Source organism: Notechis scutatus, chromosome 3 (genome assembly GCF_049901735.1).
Source record: "Notechis scutatus isolate UNSWTSFEM ecotype Mainland chromosome 3, rNotScu1.2, whole genome shotgun sequence".
Lineage (NCBI taxonomy): Eukaryota > Metazoa > Chordata > Lepidosauria > Squamata > Elapidae > Notechis > Notechis scutatus.
In genome coordinates, this window is record NC_142011.1 from 170597089 (window position 1) to 170620208 (window position 23120).

Sequence of the window (23120 nt, forward strand, 5' to 3'; positions counted from 1 at the left end):
CTAATGTAAAGGTTTTCCAAAATACTCAAGTCTACATAATTGTGTAACAGGGAAGGAGACACACTCATGACAAGTCCATTTCATGTTGTTATTGTTAGAAACAGATTGTGATGCCTTTTAAAAATTGTATTTTTAAAGAAATGTTTATAAAGACCCACCAAAATGTGTATTTTTCTCTGTGGTGAATCTGCTTATGAAGCAATTTAGTACTAACTTAGCAATCTATTTGGAGGAAAACATTTTCTTTTCAAATACAGCCAACATTTTTTGCAAGGTATAAATAAATGACTGTATTAACTCCAAATTATTTGCAGGAAGTCTTCAACTTACAATTAAGTGGGTTTTGCCCCATTTTTGTGACTTTTTCTAATTCTAGGAGACTGCAACTATCATAAACACATGCCAGTTGCTAAGTGTCCAAATTTTGATAATGTAATCATGGGGATGTGGCAACAGTTGTGTGAAAAAGTCATGTCACTTTTTTAGTGCTGCTGTAATTTCCAGTGGTCATTAAATTAATAGTTGTAAGTCAAGGACTACTTGAAGTGAAAAAAGTGACTTGATCAAAGTATATACTGCACTTGTACTCTGGAGACTTCCAGAAAAAAGGTCAGGAACTGTTGGACTCTGATAAGTTTAAAATAAAGGAAAAATGGCTTTAGATTACAGTGCGCAACAGGTCTAGTGCCTTTTTTAGAGTTAAAACTGTCCATCATAGAAATTATTTCAGGACCGAAGAATTAAACTCACAAGAATGATATTATGGTGTGACACTATTTCTTTTAATATACCTTGATCACCAGACTTCTCAAATCTTCATAAAGTCACTACCACAACCAACCAGTAATGATAAAAACTTAACAGCTTTTATTGATACATGTAACAATCATTTAAGCATCAGCAATAGTAACTTCAACTTCTACTCCAGGTTCAATGCTGATAGAAGTTATCTGTTTGACAATCTCTGAAGGACTGTGCAAATCAATGAGACGCTTATGTATACGCATTTGGAAACGATCCCAAGTTTTAGAACCTTCACCACATGGTGTTTTTCTTGTAGTGATTCGCAGTGTCTAAAATGTAAGCAAAAAGATACATTCAATAACCAAACTATTTCTAATACAATAATTTGATATATTACAGGAAAAATTAAACTTTCCACAAATTAGATACCTTAGTAGGCATGCGAACAGGGCCTTTCACTTTTAGATTTTTTTCCTTAGCACCTCTGATGAGATCTGCACAAACTGTAAAAAAAGGCAAGAATTTTAACTAAATGTTACAATATCTATCACTATAGCGTTGTTTTGGATGTTGGCTCAGAATAGCGTATAAATTTATCATAATAGTTCAATTAATCACTTGTCCTCATTGCCAACTATATAGTAGCACTAATATAATCAATATAGAATGTTCTATATCAACAATGAAGACTTAATTCAAAATTAATACAAGTGCCAAGCACATCAATGCTGCTTTATGATTCAATATAAAATATATGAGTCAAAAAAATATATTCTGATATCCCCATGTCTGTGTAATCACAAACAAACTATGTAAACTATCACCATGTAAACTACCACCATTTAAAAATGTTTGTTCTATTTTGTGACATACCCTTTTCAAGAGACTTCACATTGCGACTTGTCAAAGTAATTCTGATTCGATGAATTGCTACTTCTTGTTCTACAGGGGCCTTCCCAGTATCTTTAAATGCCTAAAACAAACCACCAAGATGAAAATTAGCAATTCAATTTTTTAAGATCAGATATTTTCAAGTAGACTGTAAGTGCTGGAATTAGGAGGAATCTAATGAAACAGAAAATTGTACTTCTGGAACCCAAACAAAAAACTATGGAAGAAACTGTTCAATTCTTGGTTTGCTTTACATATTAGTAACTATTAGAGTAATAGACAGACTTTATTATCAAAGAAAACTAAAAAAAGACTTTCAAAAATAGTACTTATATTTTATTCCAAGATTTGTTGATGGAGTACTACTCACACAAAGAGAAATGACATCTTAATATATAAATATTTGTCTGTGCTCTTTTTGATAAAGGGTGTCTGCAATAAAACTTTTCAGACTGTTCAGCAATCTGTGCGTTCCTTGGAGAACAGGTTGCCCTAATCCACTGAAGGATGCTCAGTTTGTAAGAGGAAATTGTAACTGTGGGTTTTAATTAGGCAAGATCAAAATTATGCCATTAAACAATGTGAACTGTAATATGGAAATCTGTCAAAATGCACTGAATTTTTTGAACCATAATTTTAGCCAGAATTGTGAAATCCGTGTATTATAACAAGAGTCTATGTTCTCAAACACAAAAATAATCTTTAAACGTTTAAATTAAGGAGCAATAATTTGACAATTTCTTCCTCTTTCAGGTCTCTATCATTACTCATACTAAAGGGGGGAAAAAATACTCCCCCCCCTCTTTGAAAACCTGCTGATTTTCGTGTTTCAAATGCAGAAATACAGGAGTATTTATACCTAAACAGGAGAGAGGCATGGTAAATACCTAGCTCTGAAAAGAAACTTGGCCTGCTTTGGTAGAATTCTAAGCTTTAGTACCGTCTCCAATTCTGGGTACATTTTAAGACTTCTGACAGATCGGAAGCCGTACTATTTAAGTATTTAGGTAGCTCCTTCCCACGCGTTTTATAGGACCATCTGCAGGGATCTTTCCGACCTGCGCGGACTTCAACCCCAGCGGCGAATAAGTTGCGTCAGGGCAACAAAAAACAAGTACCAGTCCCTTCGCCCCCTTCACTCCCCAAAGCAAAGGCTTCGTTTTTCCAGTCCCCATCGAGAATCAAGAAGAGCCTTTGGGCTGCCAGCGAGCACGACGCAGGCGCGGGAAGGAAGGAAGGTGGCCTAAAAGCTCTCGTGGCGTTCGAGTTCGTACATTCCGGGGCTCCCCCCCCCCCCTTTCTTCCTCACCATAGTTGCCGCGAAGCCTTCCTGACCGACTTAATCCCGGCCGAAGTGAGCACACCAGAGGCCCGGGGAACAGCGGTGAGCCAGGAAACAAAGAAACAACGCAGCACAGACACCCGCCCAAAGGAAGAACGCGCTCAAGAGGCGCCCTTTATATAGTCTGAGGAAGAACCATTTCTCGGAACCGCCTCTTGCTCTTTGTCCCGGAACTGATATCGTTGCGCCCAGAAACGCCGTGGGGGGAGTGGAAGATATGCAGGCGTAGCCTCAGAGGGGGGTTGCGCCTGTTGGTGCTGGAAAGCTCTGGAGAGTTGTGGGTGGATGGGGAGTTTATCGTTTGTCTCTCCCGCCTTGGCGGGACAGAAGCGTCGTCTGGGAAAGGTGGCGTTCTCTCCTGTCACTCTTTTTTAAAAATTACTTTGGAGGAGAGGAGATCCCTATTGTGTCAAAATAGGCTGTTAGGAAATCTGCCCGCAGCCACTGATTTACGTTCGAGTAATTGTTTAGAGTAGCTCAGTGTTTCTCAACCTCAGTCAAGTTTAAAGATGTGTGGATTTAAACCCCCAAGACTTCATTCCTGGAAGTTGGAGTCCATTCATCTTAAACTTGATTGATGTTAAGAAACACCGATTAGACGTTAATGTCCACTAGGAAAGCTACTCTTAAGATAGAGTACTTCACAACAACTATTTAGGTGCCAATAGCACACATATCCTCACCCAGAAACACACTTAGGCTAAGGGGAGTTTTCCAACTCTTAGAATTAAGGAATTTGGTGTTTTGTTGGTGTATTATTACAAAGGAGCTGGGCATCAAAATGACCCCTTAAACCCAGAAAGAAAGTAGCAGCAAATTATTTTTGTAAAGTTTTCAGCAGAACATCATGGATAGAAGCACAAGAAATTGAATTGATTGAATCCTTTCCTCTACCCACTTCTAACTTTTTTTTCTTTAGGATACTGAGGCTATCAGGTTAACGATATGGATATCTGTAGCTTGGAGTTGACTTCTGCTAAAACATAGCCAACTGACCAATTATAATAAAGATTAGGTTTTGATTAGTATTTGGACAGTAGACCATGAGGTTAGGATGAGGGGGAAGCAGCAGGCCACTTTCTATAGTTGTCAGGAGTATTCCTGCAGTGCTCTACTTTATTTTAGACTGACTTCCAGGATCTGAAAACAATCATGGTTATTGGGCTGTTTATACTCCACCCGCCTCTAACATTGCAATGGAAAATTTCAGGATCTTGTCATTTACTAAGACTAGAAAAGTTCCCATTTTCCCTGGAGAAGAAAAGCAAAAAAAAAAAAAAAAAGTAGTCACATGCCATAGTGTTTTCACATTTTATAAAGTACTGGAAGCATGTATTTATTTCTAGTAGAAATCTCTCTAAATAACTAGCTATATTTATGTAATTCAAATAATTGAATTCAACCTTACTACACTTGGTTAACATGTTTAAATTGCTACAACTCTCAGGAGGTCCCAGTTGCTAAGAGACCTGCTTGGGAGTTGAGTGCAAATTTTTAATGAGATGATATTTTAGCATTGTTAAGATTCAAATGCAATCTTAATGCTAAAATATAAGGACATTAAAAATAACTAGTATAAGTGATATTTATATTAAGTGTTTTAGATTCTGCAAGGAGAATTAACAAAATGAAATTTACCATTAAACTTAATTACAGTGGTACTTTGGTACTCATCAATTGATTCCAGGAGATGTAATGAAAAAAATGATAAGTGTCAAACAAAGAGAAATTGTTTATTACTCCTATAAGGAATAATATAGTCATTTTATATTTGATTTTTATTCACTTTACCAATTGAAAAACAATATTTTCGTTAACTTTTTTAAATTTATGGTTATGACAGAATGGCTCCATAAACAAGAAAATCTTATGATTCTTTAGAATATTACAGCTTCTTAATGTATAGCTAGCTTCAACTTTGTCAAAAGTTCAGAGGAGAAATAACATAGGCTTTTCAATTTCAGTTGATTGAAATATTTTGTTTTCATACTATCATAGGTAATACTGAAGCAAAATTGATAACCCAACTATTCAGTATTGTGAACTTAAATTTGTCAGAAATGGTGTTATTGCCCCAATAAGCCACTAGATGGCTAATGACAACAAAAAAGAGATATTATAATCCCTAAACTAAATCGCTATTTTCGCAAGAGATATTGTCATATAATTTGGTGGCTTAGTAATGAAGATGCTTGCCTCTTACTTGAAAGTTTGAGACTTCAATCCTAAGTAGCAGCAGATATTTCTCTTCTAGGATGCAAAGAAAAAAAAATATTTGGATTCTTTTTTTTTTGTTTTCTTTTTATTCTGTTTTAACCATATTACGGTAACTATGTGAACTGTAAGAAAGTATAGATATGACTTTATACACAATGTGTGAGAAAGTACAGTAATGCTAGTGCAGAGGTGAGGTGATAGAACATGGAGGAAGAGAGTAGAATTCTTGTTCAAGGCGTAATTACACAAAAAGTCTACAACCCAGAATAGAAACAGATTGTTTTTGCAAAACAACTTTAAAAAAAAAAATTTGGCGTTTCAACAATCTTACTAGCAAAAAATTAATATTTACCTAAATGAAAAAAGGTTGGAAAATATAATGGGAATATAGAAGAACAGATTGTATCATGACATTTTCCAAAAAGTGGCAATGGCAAATCAGTTCCACAGTGTTGCCAAGAAAATTTTATGGATGTGTTTGTGAAGTCAAGAAAAGTTGAGCTAGGTTTAAAGACTTATAGTATATGCTTAGCAACTAAATTTACTGAAGTAACTTATGAAATAACTTAGTAACTTATGAAATAACAGCTGAATCGTTTTTGTTTAAAAATTTTCTGAGCTGAGGTGGAAAAATTCTACTGTAGAGTTTAAATAAGAACATAGATGTAGTGGAAATAATAGAAAATTGGTGGAATGATGAAAAATACTGAGTTGTGGATAAACTCTAATGAAATGGGGTGTGTGTGTTAATTGCTCTGTATGTCAACAAGAGCATAGAATGGTATAAAATATTCGTATTAGAATCTAGAAAATCATAGAAAATCAGCTTCTGGAAACAGCATCTAGTCATTACATATAGGTGCAGGAATAATTATAAAGAGAGTGTAAGGAAGTTTATTTTGATGGAGATATGCAGAATACATTGCTAGGCAAAGGGACTGAAACATTTTAAAGCCAAAATAACATGTGGAAGATGCTCAGGCAGCTGCTCTCTTTCATTGAAGAATGAGAATGAGGATGAAGATGAACAGCACAATCAGATTTGCAAGATTTTTTTCAATAGTTTCAAGTTCTAACATTCCTATGGAATTTCCTGCCATGATCTACTTACCTGGGTTATGATATGGGGTATGATAACAATCAGACACAGAAATATTTTTCTTTAGGTGCTATTTATGTATATATTTTCAGATGCAAGTAGATATTAGCTGAGGGACAATTATAAGCTGGAAAAAAATCAGGTAAGATGGAAGTCTTATTTCAGTACTCAAAAACTTGTATTTTCATATACAGTATTTATAGCATACCTTGCATAGAAAGTTACCCAATATTTTATTTTTCTGAAATGTATTATAGGACAATTTTAGATATGGCAGGGGAGTGGGAAATTGTCAGCAATTTTCATAGGGAGAAAGAAGTAAATAAAAAATTCATGTAATTGATAACAAATTCAGAAGCCATAAATTCATATTTAAATAGTTCTTTTTTTAAAAAACAAATTTTATTAATTTTTAAAAGCATACAAAACATACAAGATAAACATAAAACCTTTTTTCTAAAAATTTCTAAAAATTATTTGAAAGTTTTACAACATTAACACATTTCCTTACAATCACATATTTTCCCTTTCTAACTTGCTTTATTTTCTTCTATCTTTCTCTCCATTGTCCTTTTCTAGCCTTTCTCCAAGGTTTTATTAGCTCATTCAAACATAAACACATAAGAACACAAAACATATAAACATAAAAAAAAACATCTTTTCTGAAAGTTGCTTAGTCCCGGGTCAAAACTCTTTGTACAGACACCAACTCAAATTCATATTCATTTTATATGCCATTCCATATCTTATTACCATTTTCAATTTTTTATATAGCTTCTTCTCTCTCTTAGATTCTCTTAATTTTATTTTATTTATCTCATCTCAATTCAAATCATAGTATTTAGTATTCTTTGTCTGTTTATCCAGCTATCGATTTATCTTTCTTCTTTAAAAAAAAAAAAAAAAAGCTTCTCCTGTACACTAATTGGAGTATGACGCCTTTACCTCTTTCCCCTACAATTATAATACTTAATATAAAATACCTAACTTACATTGGGATTCTATTTGGTACATTCTAAAATTATACAATATTATCAATACCTATACTAATCTATTCATTAATATTCATATTCTTTTATATCATAAACACTTAGCACATTACTTTTCAATTGATTAACATACTTTTGTGGGAGCACCTACTTTCCATAATTATTCCCCCCCACATCACATATTTTAAATCATTATTTCATTAAGGTATTCCTGCTTCTCCTACTTCAAATCTCTCCTTTCAAAAAAAAAATTCCCACTGAAATAACACAATCTAATTAATATTGACATTCATTTGTATCTTTCTCTCCAACTCCTTTATATCTTAACCATTTTATCCATTTCAATTAAATAACATGCCTTTTGGGAATACTTATATTTTCCACAATTATTTCCCCCTCCCCACATCATATCTCAAATCCTTATTTCATGAAATGTTCCCCTTTTCTTAAGACAAATTTCACTAAGTTAAATTAAACATTTTATCACACTTTAAATTACACATTATTTCCAACTTTCTAAAATTATTTCTAAATACAAATTTAAAAAACAATCTTATGTACCTTTAGAATCCCTTTATCAATAAAGTTTACCCATTATCTCTAAAAAACTCTTGTTTCTTTACATCTTGCTCTCTACTGAGGCTTCTCGTCCCCTTTCTCCCTTGCTTATTCTTCTCTCTGTCCTCTTTACCCCTTTGCCTCTCCACCTCCCTTTTTCTCTGCTTTCCTCCTTTCTGTTGTCTTCTAACATAATATCTCTTTTTCATCTTGTTTTTCTCTTTTTTGATTGCTTTTATAGGTCTTAAAGTCTCTTTTTCCTTTTTCTCTTTCTCCTTTCCTTCCCCAGCCAAAGTCACTTGTTCACCAAAAATGGCTTCTTCTTTATCCCAGTCGTCCTGTTGTCCATTCAATTTTACATAAGTGTAGACCGCCATTTCTAAATACTGAAAAAGAGTATCAAAAACGTCCTTCCCTTCTTGCTTTTCTTTTTCATATTTTTGATATAAAAGTTTCAATCTGTCCACAAGTAATGCCATTATAAAGAGAAAAAGTTTTCCCAGACAACCACCCAAGTGCTTTTAATCAGAGATAATTCTCAAAAGTGGTAAAATCACCAAGTAATCCAAGTAGGTTAATTCTTTTAAGCACTTTCTCCTTCACTTTCTCTTTCTGGGATTGGAGTTTGATCACAAAGTTCCATTTAATATATATCTTTCAGAAGCCTTGTTAGTATTTATAGCTCTTTAAAAATCCAGGCAGTCTTCTCCTTATTTTCAAATTCTAATCCAATTTTTCCCTCTCCCTTCCCACTCACAGCAAAAAAAAATTTTTTAAAGTCTTTTTTAAAAAAAAATCATTCAGAAATCCTTATCTCTTCAATATTTAATTACCTAGATTTTCAGATTTCTCTTGTTATTCCATCCGCTGTCACGTTAGGAAGGAGAGTGAAGGAAAAAAAACAAAAAACTTTCCCTTTAAGAATTCTGTGCACCGCTTGTAACTCTCTCTGGAAACAATGTAGCAACTTCTCCATAGCAATTTTCAAGCCCCAGGAAACTTTCTTATCCCTTGGCAACTTTATCCCGGTCCAGAAACAACTCTCACGATTTCCCCAATTTTCTTCCTCCTGCACAATCTTGTCCGTTTTCAGGTTTCTTCATGGCGGCCATTGCTGACCGCCGCTCCTCCGCCTCGGGAAAAGGGGGTTTTGCTGGCTGGGGAGGGGGTCTGCGACACCCCCTACTCCCTTTCCAGATCCCCCCTATCTTCAGCTGCCCCTGCAGGGCAGCTATATCCCCCACTTCCGGTTTGCGAGGCTTCGGCAGCAGCAGGGATTTGCGATCCAGCGCGATCCCTGCCGAGCTCACTGCCAAGGTTCCCCCGATCCATATTTAAATAGTTTAAATAGTTCTTCATTGTTATTCTGTTCTTAGTTGGCCAAATTATTTATATTGCTAAATAAGTTACTAAATGTAATCAAGTTAAGGCTAAATATATTAAAAACATTTTTGGTTTATCTTATTTTCTGATGCTTTGTAATTCTAATTTAAAATCAAAAATATTATTGTTCAAAAAATTGAAGATAAATTATAATGCACATTATATTATAAAGAAGAATAGTAGGAGCAGATATTTACTTCAACGTTTGGCTATTTGTGTAGATGTACATCACAAACCAAAATCTCTCATTTTGTTTTTAATATTTTAACAAAATAATACAGACTATCAGTCTAAATTTATTTATTTTTATTAAAAGTAATTTCCACTAATTTCAGTAGAATTTAAATTACAAGTATACATAGAATTAGATTAGCATTTGTTCTCTGAAATACGTTACAATAAATATACTGCCTTGAAGTATCTTTAGAATTACAGATTTTCTTTTCAAATGAACAAAACCTTTTGTAATTTTTTTGTACATTTGACAAATATTTTTTAGAAAGTTTACAATTTATTTGAGGCAGAAAGTATAGGAAGTAACTTCTTTTAAAAGATCAGTAAAATAATATACCCTTGATTAATTAATGAGATAATTTAACTATAAGTACAAATTCTTGTATTTATTATTGGAAGAGGGCATTGAAGGAAGAGAAACAACATATGTGAAGAATGTCTACAATAGCTTCCTTCCCAATATCATGTAGAAATGAATGAACACCTTACTGCAGTTATTTTCTTACTGTAAAAATTGTCTCAGAAACTATATACAAAACTGCACTTAAATATCTTATTTATGGTTTTCATTTCATACACAAATGAACCTACCATGTTTAAAGTTACATATATATTCTTTACATATTTTGAATTGCAGTTATTCGAAAATAGTCAACATTTTATTGATAAGCCATATAATGTTTAATGGGGCAGGGAGAATAGCTCATCATAATTTGTCCAAAAGTTCACTGCTCAAATTTTTGGGCCCTTTTTTATTGTGTTAAGAGGTGAATAGATCTTTCAAAAATAAACAATTAAGAAACTGAATACTCTGAATCCTAATGAGCAGAAAAGACTTGCCACTTTTTTTAAATAAAGAACCTCTTTGTCTAGAGCATATTTATTTAAATATATATATTCTAGAAAGCATCAAAGTTAAGATCAATAACATACACTTTAGCTAGGAGAAAGATAATAAAACTAGCAAAAGATAAGAGAAAATCTGTTTATACTACTACAGGCAAGCAATGAAGATCGTGAAGGAGACATTCTGCACTAGGACGCTTGGCTACATCAGCTCCCCAACAACTTGCAATTACTGTCTCAAGTTGTTGGCCAGTGGCTGAACCTTGAAACACAGCTGCATTTAGAGAAGGGCGCAGGTTACATGCTACCACAGAGTAAAGTATATACTGGCGCTCACCTAGATAAGGCTCTTGCTGCGTTACCATTTGCCAGAGAGTAATGGCAAAAGAATAGATATCTGCTTTGGGTGTGATTTTCTCACCTTTAAGAAGTTCAGGAGCACGATGTGTATATGTTCCCCCTTGATGATAAAGATGTAGTCCTGAAGATTCACTATCTTCTAGTTTTTGGGAGCATCCAAAGTCTCCAATCTTACAAACATTATGTTCTGTGATGAATATGTTAGCAGGTTTTAAATCCAGATGCACAATTAACTGAGAATGGAGAAACATTAATCCTGCCACAATATCACAGGAGTAAATGATAGCCTGAGCTGTACTCAAAAACCCATGGTCACATTTAAGGCCATCATTACTATTTCCTGTTAAATAACCAGTTCCATATATAACATGATGTAGAGTGCAATTACCTGCATATTCCATAATTATGGTACCCAAACTATCCTGACTAGCAGGGGTACATGTGCTAGCAGCTACTATGTGTACCACATTGTTATGGTCAAGACGTGCTACATTTAGTTCTGCCCAGAAGCTTTGCCTTGATGCCAAATGGTTCTTACTGCATCTATTCACTTGTTTTACAGCCACTGTAGCTCCATGGTAAGTTGCCTTGTAGACAGAACCAAACCCACCAGAGCCCAAGAGATTCAGGAGACATAACTGATCCCAGTCGATTGAACACCAAGCTAAGTGGGGGGGTAGCCGACGAATCCTTGATGTGCTTCCCACCGCAAAGAACTTTTCTCCTTTAGCAGGACAGACCAAAGGGCTACTGCAGGGACGTGCATTCACGGATGGAGAGAATTCCAGGTGGAGAAGCCGACTAAGAGGAAGAGGGGATGGCATGATTATCTAAGGAAAAGATTAGGCAAAACTAGATTAATGTTGCTTCTGAAATAGAAAGTAAAAGCAAATTCAACACTTCTGTTCTTTAGTATCCTTTATATACTTTTTATATACTTTTCATAAAAGCTATTATCAGACAATAAATGCCAATCATTTTTAGAGGATAGGTAAAACTAAAGGTTTCCCTGTCTAGTTATGTCCAACTCTAAGGCGGACTCCAGTCATTTTGGTTTCTTGGCTGAGGGAGCCAGTGTTGTCCAAAGAGATTTTCCATGGACATGTGACCAGTCAAAGGTATACGGAATGCTGTTACCTTCCCACCAAAGTGGTACCTATTAATCTACTTGCATTTGCATGCTTTTCAACCACTAGATGGACAGGAGCTGGAGCAGGAATGGGAGCTCACCCCATTACGTGGCACTCAACACAATTCTCTGCCATAGTTTCCTTATTTTAAATTGTATGGCAGGTAAACATCTGCAGGAATTTCACTCTTGTGAAAAGAAGATAATTTTGCATTCTTGAGCAATAGTTAAAAGCAAAAAGTCCCCTGGAAGTGGTAATTTTATGGAGATACATAACTGAATAATGAAGTATTAGCTGCAATTTTACAAAACAGAGATTGTTTATATATGACAATTCTGGGTATTTTAGGTAAGTTTTTTTAAACAAGTACTATGAGTGAAATTAATAAAAGCAATTTTTCATCCACATTTGACTTGTTACAATTACTTCATTAACAACACCCACTCCCTTTTATAAACCAAAGTGGTAACCACTGGCACTAATAACAGTTTTCCTTCAGAGGTAAATAGCTTTAGCGGGAATCTTGCTGAGATCAGAACAACAGCAGAGATCAAATGGTTACTTCTTTCCTTGATTGGCCTTTCAATAGCTGCTGAATTGTAAATTACTATAAAAGTGAGCCTCAGAGGGACAATTTTAAGAACCAATAGTAGTCACTGACAGATATATATAATACATGTTTTACAAGTAAAATGGTAAAGTCCAGGTAAGAACATAAAAATTAGCACAAATAAAAATATATATGCTCTTAGTAGGAGTCATAAAGAGAAGCTCAATTGTATAACTGGTCATAAGAACCCCCACACCTGGTCAACTTGATAAATAGTATATTTATAAACTTCTTAAAATAATATAGAACATAGGCAGTAACAAATTATTAAACTTTTAAAATTTGAAGTACTAGAATATTTAAGTTGAAGACCTACTTATTGTGAGCCACTTTATAAAATTCTTTATTCATATGACTAATAGGTGCTAATCAGTTTCTGATATAACAAAAAAATTCTAATTTTTAAAAATCTTAGCTAAGTTTGGTGCTCCTTAAGGAATCTTCATATTCAACATGCTGTAGAAGGAATTTTGTTACTTACCTTGTAGTGTTTGGATCTTTATCCCCAAGTAGATATATAAGTTCAAAATTCAATTAGTATGCTATCTGTTCAGCAAGAATTTCTGATGATCCATCTCTGCATGGAAACAATCTTTTGTTATAAAGTATCTTCTTATATCAAGCCTCAAGGATTGTTGATGGTTAACTACCAAAACAAGCAAGGGTGAAAACTGTGATACTACGTTTGAGATACTGCAGTAAACTAAATAGCTATTACTTAAAAGAAATTATGATTTGGTCTTAACTCTGGGCTGGACAGAGTCAGACATAACTGACTTCCTAATCCTAATTATATTCCATAAGGGGATTTGGGCTAGAAGTTTGACCATGAAAAGTTTAATGGTAGCTTGAATACATTATGTTTAACAGCATATCAAATTTGAACCTTTGTTCCAACAAGTCTGTAACCAATCTCCTTTACTTAAAAGAGCTAATTAGTTAATATGCAATTATGTTAATTGTTTTCTTTCCTTATATAATTATACTTTCCCAGTTGCTGGTTGTAGGTTAGTTTTTGCTATTGATTCAAGTAGAGAATCTATGGCTTTCATGTTATTTTGCATTCATTGAATTACAACCAATGTTCTGTGTCTTCCAAAAACAAAGAAAAAATGCTATTAGTTTATTAGTGGAATCTCTAATGGTTATGTGATAGCATTTGTGATGCTATGTAACTTTTTCAATGTATAACTAAAAATAAAAATAGACGGAATAAAGGTTCTACAAAAACCAAATATGTTTAATTCTCAGTCTCATGAGAACTTCAATATCTTTTAAAAACAAATGCACATTTCTCCTTGATTAATGCTTCCAAAGAATGATTTAACTGGGCATAATGGATAATGGAACAAAACATTTTATTACCTTTTTCTATTTTTCCAGAATAATCTTCCATGTATATAGAGTAAGACAGAAGGTAGGATGCTATTCCTAACTCTAAATAATTCTTTCCTTTTGCTCAACATACATAATTCACAGATTTCCAGGTTTTCATGATGATAAACATTTTGGAGCTATCTTAGGAAGCTGATTTTGGTTTGTAATTCTACATTTTCCAGCTTTTACATATGCTAATTTGGAGCTATCTTAGGAAGCTGATTTTGGTTTGTAATTCTACATTTTCCAGCTTTTACATATGCTAATTTTGGTTTGATCAGCTATTCTTTAGATAGACCAATGTTGAGTAGTTTATTTTCTACAGTCAAGGCAAATGGAGCATTGTCATCCATTAAAGTGAGAGGTATAAGTTTCATTGAAACAAAATTTTTAACTATAACTCAGAATTTCCCTCCAAGCCCCACATTCAGTTTTAGGCATACCTATTCCATATCTGATGCCTTCATTATAGATTAATGCAGCAAGTATTAACTTTAAAATTTTAGTTTATAGAACCTTCGTTATTTTTAACAACTTCTCAACCTGTGTCACATACAAGATCTTGCCCTGTTCAAGAGTTTGACTTTAGAAATTTTAATGCCTGTAGGAGTAAACTCTTCTGATACAGAAGAATCTTCCACTGTAGCTAACGTCAATATAAATGAGCTTTCCAGGATCCTGATTTATGCATTATTGTCCAAAGGTTTTTGAATGAGAGTGCTTCCTCTCATAAACAGACACATGAATTGAGGTTTAATTTATGAAGATCACAAAAATAGGTAATAACATTTCAATTATCTTCTGTACAAGCAGACATCCAAACATTTGCAGGATCATTGACTAAACCTGAAGATTTATTCCCAAGATTTTTAAAGGATCTATTGGGTCTTTGGAGTTGAGTCAGTTAATGGGATACCATTAACACTAAAAGTCATATAAGGATTTGAAGGTTGAATATGTTGCTGATTCTCAAAATGAGAGAATCTTAATGGGGAAAAAAGCCCCGTTATGTTCTTAGCAGTTAGCTTTCTGACATCGTGTTTGGGTGTGAAGATTGGGTGTAGGTAATGAACTAAGCTTTATTATGCAAAATAGACTTGGAAGCCATGTTTGCATTAGACAAAGTTGATCTGTCTTTGGAGGATCATTGTTGTGTGTTTGAGAATGCCCTGAAACAGATTTGGCTAATCCACAGTATCCATATAACAGATAATCAGAGTTGGAAGGGACCTTGTAGGTCATCTACTCCAACTGCCTGCCCAAGCAGGAGACCCTACACCATTTCTGACAGATGGAAGTCCAATCTCTTCTTGAAAGGCTCAAGTGATGGTGCTTCCACAACTTCCAAGGGCAAGCTGTTCCATTAGTTGATTGTTCTCACTGTCAGAAAGTTTCTCCTTATTTCCAGGTTAAATCTCAGGTTAACAATATCTAACAATAGATATGTATCTGATTCATTTAAATGGTATCAAATATTATAAAATATTCTTAAATCTTACCTTTGAAAGCATCCACTCTTCTCACAAAAATTCAGCCCTTGGAGCTTTAGGACTTCTACTTTGGAGTGTATAAATCAGATTTGGTTAACTTCAAGTTAACTATTTCAAATTGGTTCCAAGAACAAGTCAAAGCAATGTTTATTATAAAGGACTGTAAGGTTTTGCAGAATTAATTCCTATTTCTGATTATATTTGTCACCTGAAGCCTTGTTGTTTTTAATAATCAGTGATCTGGTTGAAGAAATTACTCTGATAGGTCATCAAAGAGAAGGAATTCCCTCTATAGGGAAACTTATCTGGCCTTTTGTTAACTCTCATTGAACTAATGAAGTAATTTTTGTGCCATGTATTTGGAGTTCTTATGCTGCCTTATATTTGTTTTTTAATAGCTACTCTCTTTCTAAAGCTTTTGGGTCTGCACTAAGTTATGATGCTGAACTAGAAACTGAGAAATGGTAAGTTCTAGTCCTCTTGTAGGAATGGAAGCTACAAGTAGAAGATGTATATGTACAAGTAGTAGTAATGTATAGGTACAAGTTGTAGTTCTAAGTTCCTGAACTGGAGATAGAATTGGGTTGGATGATGTTCAAGATGTTTTCTGAACCTTATACTAATCTGTCATTTAAATTTTAATGAACCTTTAGAATTAATATTACACAATAATGAAAAACTATGACTTCAAAAGGAATGGCTTTTTAAAAAACTGCCATTTCCTATTATAACATAATTATAAATGTTAAGCAGAAAAATCCCAAATTAAATACTATTCACATAAAGTGGCAAGTTGCTGAATTTAGAATTGGATAATGATCACAAATCTGACCTGAAAATTTTAATTTAGAATTCCAGTACTGCCTTCCTGCTGTGGATTTAAGGTTAACAAAATGTTTAATACAGTTTGTCTACACAAGAGGGCAATCTTATCTTTTATTTGGCATGCATGTAGCTAAAGAACAATTTTGAACAATATTTAAAAGTAATTTAAATTGCTTGTATTGATAGGAAAGAATCATATTGGATTTTTATCCTATATAGGGAAACATAAATCCGATTATTACTCTTGCTTACCAACTTCACTCAACATTTCCTCTATTATGTTCAACAAACTAAAGGCTGAGGATGTAGGAGTTCATGCTAGAATAAAGAGATACTCTATATACTGGGATATGGATTGAGAGACTTAATTCAGTCACCCATACCACAGTGAGTTCCCAAATGAATTACTATAGCACACTGTACATGGGAATCAGTGGTGGTATTCTACCAGTTTGGCTTGGTTCTGGCGAGCCGGCAGCAGTGATGAGCAGTGGAAACCGAACCTTTTCTCTCCGCCGCTCTGCTGTTGGACTCACCTGCCCACCTGGGCTCCCATACTCACCTTTATCCGCTGAATTTGAAGCGCAGCTGTTTTGCGCGCCACAGAATAGTGCTGCGCGGCAGCTGCTGAAGCGACAGGGATTGTGCAGACTTGCAGGAGGCGAGTTAGAATGCCTCTGTGCCTGCAAACGCTTCTGCGCCTGCGCAAAGTGCACGATTGGTACACGCGTGCACGCAGTGTGTGCATGCGCACAAAGCGTGCCCACCAAGCCATGCCCACCGAACCAGTGGCAAAAATATTTGAATCCCACCACTGATGGGAATGTCTTTTTAAAGTATCTGGAAGGTTCAGCTGATGTACAATACAGCAGTAGGGGGGCATTATTTGTGCCCCAAACACATGTATGCATATCTTACCCTTCTGTTCCATAAGCTGCTTTGGTTGCCAATTTGATTCTGGATATAATTTAAGGCACTAGTTATAACCTTCAAAACCCTACATGGCAGGAAGTCAGGTTATTTGAAATAAGACCTCTCCCCGATTACATCTACTTGTCCCATCAGGTCTGGCAGGAGAATGTTATGGTCCAAGAAGCTGTTTGATGAGACCCAGGAAGAGAGCCTTTTCTGGCCTGGCACCCACCTTCTGGAAAATCACCCCTCCCCAAGGTAAGATTGGACAAACCCTTTGGACTTCTGGAAGTTCCTCAAATTTGGGTTTTGCCATCAGGTTTGGGGAATCCCATGGAAGTGTGGAGTCCATTAAGTGGTTGCTGTAAGTGTAGACTGCACTCTTTCCTGTCTTTTTGTTATGTTTTAATGATTGAATTATTTTGGTAGTTTCTATTTTTAATTGTGTAGGCCTCCCAGACTCACATGCCAAGAGGATGGGTGGCTATATAAATTATATAAATAAATAGATGGTATTTGTGATGAAATCACAAATCTTGTTATCTCCTTCAAATTTACAATGAAAAGTGAAGAGGAAAAACCCAACCTATGAATCACCAACTATTTTATTGTTCTCATATCAAAAAAGGCTTAGCAAGTTATTCTCAATTAAGTGTATACTTATGAAGAAACCAGTTTTACTAGATTCACTCACCTCATATTTCATGTTTCCAATTTTGTACAAAATTGTGTCAATTAAAAAAGAGTGGATCTGAATAACTGTTGTGATAGATTCTATGAAGTATAAAGCTTTATAAAAGAATTCCTATTTCTGATATAATTCAGTTACACTTGCAGAACACAAGTAGAGTTTACACTCCTCTGGATTTTGAGCTTTAATACTGTTTTTCATCATCGACTTTATAGCAGTGTCTCTCAACCTTGGTTGTGTGAATTTCCACTCTCAGTATTCCACAGCCCACATGACCATTGAAAATTCTGGGAATGTACCCCACAAATCTGAAAATGGCCAATATTGGGAAACAGAGATGATTTGGCTACTGGAAATTGAATGCAGTATGTGCTCACTTCAGCCTCTTCAGCTTACTAGAATTGGTAATGTTGTGAGAAACTTGAATAAATTGTATCTTCCAATACTAGTCTAAACCCTGTATTTGCACAATGATTTGTTTAGGTACTGTATAAGCATTTGTTTCACTATTGAAATTTAGAGGAAAATAGATTCATACCGTAATTAGTATACTTTCTAATTGATGTATTCAACATTAATATTAGAAATGGAAGAGCTCGTAGTACTATAAAATATCTATGACTATGGCTTTCACATATTTCAATTTCACAGAACTATGAGCTTGCCCTCAACCTAAGCCTTCTAAACTATTCTGACCATTCTCTCTGTAATAAGATTTTACTTGTTATCTATATAATTTGCAGATAGCATGGATAGACTATTTTTGTTTGAATGGGTTCACACAGATTATACAAAGTATTTTGTTTTGGGCTTAGCATTGTGGGAAACAATTGATGGTTCCCTTCTCATATTTTTCCGTTTCCCCATCTTTCAGAAAGTATTCTTTTTAATAGCCGACATACTGGTGATATTGTTTTGATTTTTTCACTGAAACATTTTCACATTTAGGGCTGCACAGCTTTGTTTTGTGATCTTAAGGCTGCACGAAGCAGTCAGTCTTCCTTCTGAGTTCTCCCCACAAGCATGGGTAAATCTTTCAGTACAGACTTTTCATGGAGGAGAGACTAAAAGTCAGAGTCTTTCAGAAACATGATACATATTTCATTAAGATTCTCAAAATACAACAACAAATAATCCTGGGCTGAGCTACTATTAATGTGGAACCCTCACAATGTTGTCCTCAATAGAAACTGCATATTCTTTTATAAGGTTTTATAAAGTTTTGTGTTTTGGAATCATGGGAGGAAAGTGAAAGCATTTTGAGGTGGGCAAACAACAGCACAGCCAGTTTGGTATAGAGGTTAAAACATCAGGCTATGAACTCAAGAGACTGTGAATTCCAGTCACGCCTTTGGCACAAAGCTGGTGACCTTGGGCTACACACTTTCTCTCAGCTCTAGGAAGCAGCCATGGCAAGCCATTTCTTAAAACCTTGCCAAGAATACTGCAGTGACTAGTCCAGGCAATCTCCAGGAATTAAAAACCGATTCAAAGGCCAAAAAACAAAACAAAATAAAAATCCAGGATAATCTGTAAGGTGTTCTAAAATGCAGCATGGGGACTTTTTTCTCTCACATACAGGAATTTCTGAATGTGGAGTATGCATTTTACCTAGCAGTTTCCCTTATTCTCGGGCCAAATGATGCAGTGATGCTATTTAACATTCTTCTGTCAAATAGTAAAATTGACAATTATCCACAAATTTAAAACGTAGCTCAAAGACATTGTTACCCCAACAAACAGATAAACAACATACAGCATCTTAAATCCAGGCGTATCTTGTACATAACTAAAACCATTTGTAGTTTTATTGATATTTTGTGGAGTTCACATACTTTTTTGTACAGCAAACATAACACTGTAGGCCGCAAGAAGCTGCAGCACTATTGTTTAATAGCAGCAAGTTATATTTTTATCAGGGTATGTGGACAATAAATAGTCTGTTTCTTTGGATATGAATGTCTAAAATGAATTTCTGCTGCAGCTTCATAATGTGATAGCTATTTTACAGAGCTTATACACAAAAATATATATGCAATCTTTTGTCTATATTTTATACAAATACAACAGTAGTTTGTGAATACATTGTAAAGTACATATACATGATAAGCAACACAAATTTCCATATCACAGGATAGTAATTTTAAATGAAATACACAAATTCAGTCTGGAATGCATTTTTCTATTTTGACTCAAAATCTGTTATCACTCAAACTTTTTAGCACACAAGTTCAAACATTTCTCACTATCTAAAAATATAGTTTCAGCAATCCAGGCTTGTTTCAGATGTCATCCTTTTTATGTTAATTCCCAGTCTGTCAATATTTAAGAGCTTTTATAAACAAGTATGTTCTTCACTTCACACCATATTAAAAGCCCCATTCATTTTAGTTTGGATGATAGGTTTATTTGGGCATATATGTCCAAGTTTCTACTTTTTGAAAGTGTGTATGAAAAAATTGTGGTATACAATATTCATTAATGACATATTAAGTCACAGTATAAAAATATACATCTATAAATCTAGTATAGGCCTTTCTCTATGGATAAAAATACATCAGTCTAAATGAGACAGGGAAATCTGTAGCACCATGAGAGGAGTTGTATCCTAAGTTATATTAGCAGCATGATCCACTATAATATATTTGTAGGAGTGTTTCTGAGAAGATAAACATTCATTCTGGTTCAATTGTACCACTGATGCAGATACTGAAAAAATCTTTGCATACAGTTAACAATAGTTCTGTGTTAATTAGGGTCAAATACTTATTGAAAATCAAGGACTTTCAACATGTGGGCACCTTTATAAAGGTGAAGGGTATGTTAATCAACATGACTTACATTAAATGATCTCTAATTTCAAATGGGTGGTTAACTTACTGTATACTGATATGATGTTGATAGGCAGCTCATTCATTTACATTTAATGTAAATGTAGAGATCTTTGTATTCAGAGGCACATTATTTTAATCTGATCAACCAGTGTATGAGACATATAATTAAGAGCTTCATCCTTTTTTATATATATTAATAGCTGTAAGGTCAGCCTGTGTTGAATTTCAACAACAGCACTGCGTGACAGGATTATCACACTTTCAAATTCTGTTTATTAACATTCTGAAAATTTTCACTTCTATGAATAATGCATAGAATACATTTCACTAAACTTAAAAGGTATTCCAAATAAAATTTACAGGGCTGAGCTGTTAAGTCTAAAACCCTGTGCTTAATGTCATTCCCATTTAATTATATGGGATTCCGCTAACAATTGTGGGCACATGACTGCAATCTCCAAGTTCTATGTATACAGTTAAATATGGTTAACCACTCCATTTACTGGACTGATATTAAATGGCATTAAAAGATATTGTTGAAAAGTGTAAACCTAGGAATCTACTGTAAAACTCTTTAAAAAGACACTCTAGTTCTGTGCAATAGAGCAAATTGATAAAAAAGAATACTTTATGATGTACCTATTAATAGTTACACTGTTTACCATATTGTACCCAAAGCATTATATCAAAGGCCTGCATATGTCATCTAATGGCACTTGAAAAAGTAATATTTTTTTAAAAAGCAGAAAGCATAACCTGCAAGAATTTTTTTATAAGTTTTATATTTTTATTTTGAAAGTGCTATATCTTGTATTATGTGTAACACAGAAATTGATCGAGCTTTAGTTTAAAACACACACACACACACACACACACAGAGCGTAAAATACATATAGAGCTCACTAGGTAAAATCCTGAAAATATGTACTCTTAACATTCATTATTAGCTTAATAAAGCAATCAGGTCTGGCTCATGTTTTAGTCAGTATATGGTTTTTGAAAACCTCTACTGTCAAATGAATAAATCACTCTATTCCACAATTCACTACTAATAAAACATAAGCAAATTTTATATATATATATATATGTATATATATATAATATTTTTAAATCCGTAGCATACAAAGTGTGGTGTATGAGCAGCCAGCACACACAACACTTCATTCTTAAGAGTTAACCTGGTAATTATAAAATAGGCTTTAAAACTGACATTTTAAAGTTTCCAAACAATGTCTCTGCTTAACTTATAGTCATAAAGCACTAGTGTGTAAATAACGCCCACGCTGTCATTCTGCTTCCATATATTCATACATCTTCAGTGACAGTCACACAAGATGTAGCCATTTACCAAAGTACTAACTGAATGAGGTTCAATATCTTGTCTGAAATTCTATTGCTAATTTGAAATGCACCTGTTCTCTAATTAATCCCATTCCAGAACCTGAAAGAGCTGTCATAACAATATGGACCTTTAACATGGATCAAGGATTACTGAAAAAACTAGTTCATATTTTTTTAAAAAAACAAGGTAACCAGCAACTAATACTGAAACAGATAATATTGTTATAACATGCTTTATACATACCAACCCTGTCAAAAATTATAAGTAATGTAGTGGTAAATATGAAAAACTGATAGGTTAAAATTGGTTCATTTCACTTCTTTAATGAGTGAAATTGTTTTCAATTAACTGTCTAATGACAGTATTTTCCTAGGAACACAAATAATTATGAGTAATGAAAAAAACTGGGATCAAGACAATGAAGCTAAAGCCAATTCTGTTTTTAAGGGTTGAAAGTAATCACCATCTACAAAAAAGGCACATAAGGACATTTACATTTCTTGTAGAATACGAGTCCTTTGAAAATATTTCCTTTCTGAAATACCCCCACCCTGGGATTAAAATAATGGTGCTAAAAAGCCCGAAAAGCAATATTGAACAAATCATTCCATTTAAGATACATTTTAGCAATCTGTTTCATAGAAACTAAATGAAGCAATCATGCAGCAGAGCTAATGACTACTTTGAGAAAGTATTCTCACAGCATATTGGAGCAGCTTACAAAATTTGAAAAGGTCTTTTCCTTATTAATACATCCTTATTTTAATGCCTTTGGAACAAAACACTTATAAAAAGTTACTATTCAGTAATAAAATTTAAATACATCAGTATAAAATAGTAAAATCATACCTGCATATTGCTCCTACGATAAAGTAGGAACTTATGATACAAATATTAGGAGCCAAAGCTCCTTAATGGGAGCAACTTTGTTTCTGTTAAATATATTTCCTTTAACTACTCATGTATTTAACCACACTAATGAATAGAGATAATTACATGACTTAAAAGTCTAAAGGTATCAGTGGATATGTTTCCAAATTACAGCAAAAGTACATTTTCCATTTTTATATCACAGTTTTTCTTTCTTTTGGTTACTGGGGATATAAGAATGTGTTTTGAAAAGGAACAGCAATTTGACATACAGCATGAATAGCTGTTTTGCTATTAGTTTTTCTAAATACCTTGAATATTAAGTAAAAGTGGTATAAGCAATATGCTTTTACTTCACTCCTGAGAGTCCTGTTTT

The 23120-nt window shown here is 34.1% G+C and overlaps 2 protein-coding genes and 1 non-coding gene across 3 annotated transcripts; all 3 read right to left on the minus strand.

Moving 5' to 3' along the window:
* Positions 1 to 844: 844 nt before the first annotated feature.
* RPS20 (ribosomal protein S20) lies at positions 845 to 3067 on the minus strand. Its single transcript, XM_026692496.2, has 4 exons — positions 2945 to 3067; positions 1618 to 1717; positions 1174 to 1247; positions 845 to 1073 (listed from the first exon to the last, which is right to left on the minus strand). Exons 1-4 carry the CDS (start codon positions 2945 to 2947, stop codon positions 891 to 893), a joined length of 360 nt encoding a protein of 119 aa, XP_026548281.1. The 5' UTR covers positions 2948 to 3067; the 3' UTR covers positions 845 to 890.
* On the minus strand, positions 1313 to 1377 carry LOC113430113 (small nucleolar RNA U54). The gene has a single exon (XR_003373157.1). It is a non-coding gene; the product is annotated as a small nucleolar RNA U54 (small nucleolar RNA).
* Positions 3068 to 9636: 6569 nt separating the features above from the next.
* On the minus strand, positions 9637 to 13905 carry MOS (MOS proto-oncogene, serine/threonine kinase). The gene is made up of 2 exons (XM_026692486.2): positions 12885 to 13905; positions 9637 to 11493 (listed from the first exon to the last, which is right to left on the minus strand). The coding sequence occupies exon 2, from the start codon at positions 11485 to 11487 to the stop codon at positions 10444 to 10446; it is 1044 nt and encodes a 347-aa protein (XP_026548271.1). The 5' UTR covers positions 11488 to 11493; positions 12885 to 13905; the 3' UTR covers positions 9637 to 10443.
* Between the last annotated feature and the right edge of the window lie 9215 nt (positions 13906 to 23120).

Coding starts and splice junctions, on each gene's coding strand:
- RPS20 (XM_026692496.2), bottom strand. Junction 1,248..1,617: donor TGTGAAGTCTCTTGAAAAGG/GTATGTCACAAA, acceptor CTTTTTTTACAG/TTTGTGCAGATCTCATCAGA. Junction 1,074..1,173: donor CTGTTCGCATGCCTACTAAG/GTATCTAATTTG, acceptor CTTACATTTTAG/ACACTGCGAATCACTACAAG.
- MOS (XM_026692486.2), bottom strand. CDS start 11,487: ATGCCATCCCCTCTTCCTCTTAGTCGGCTTCTCCACCTGGAATTCTCT.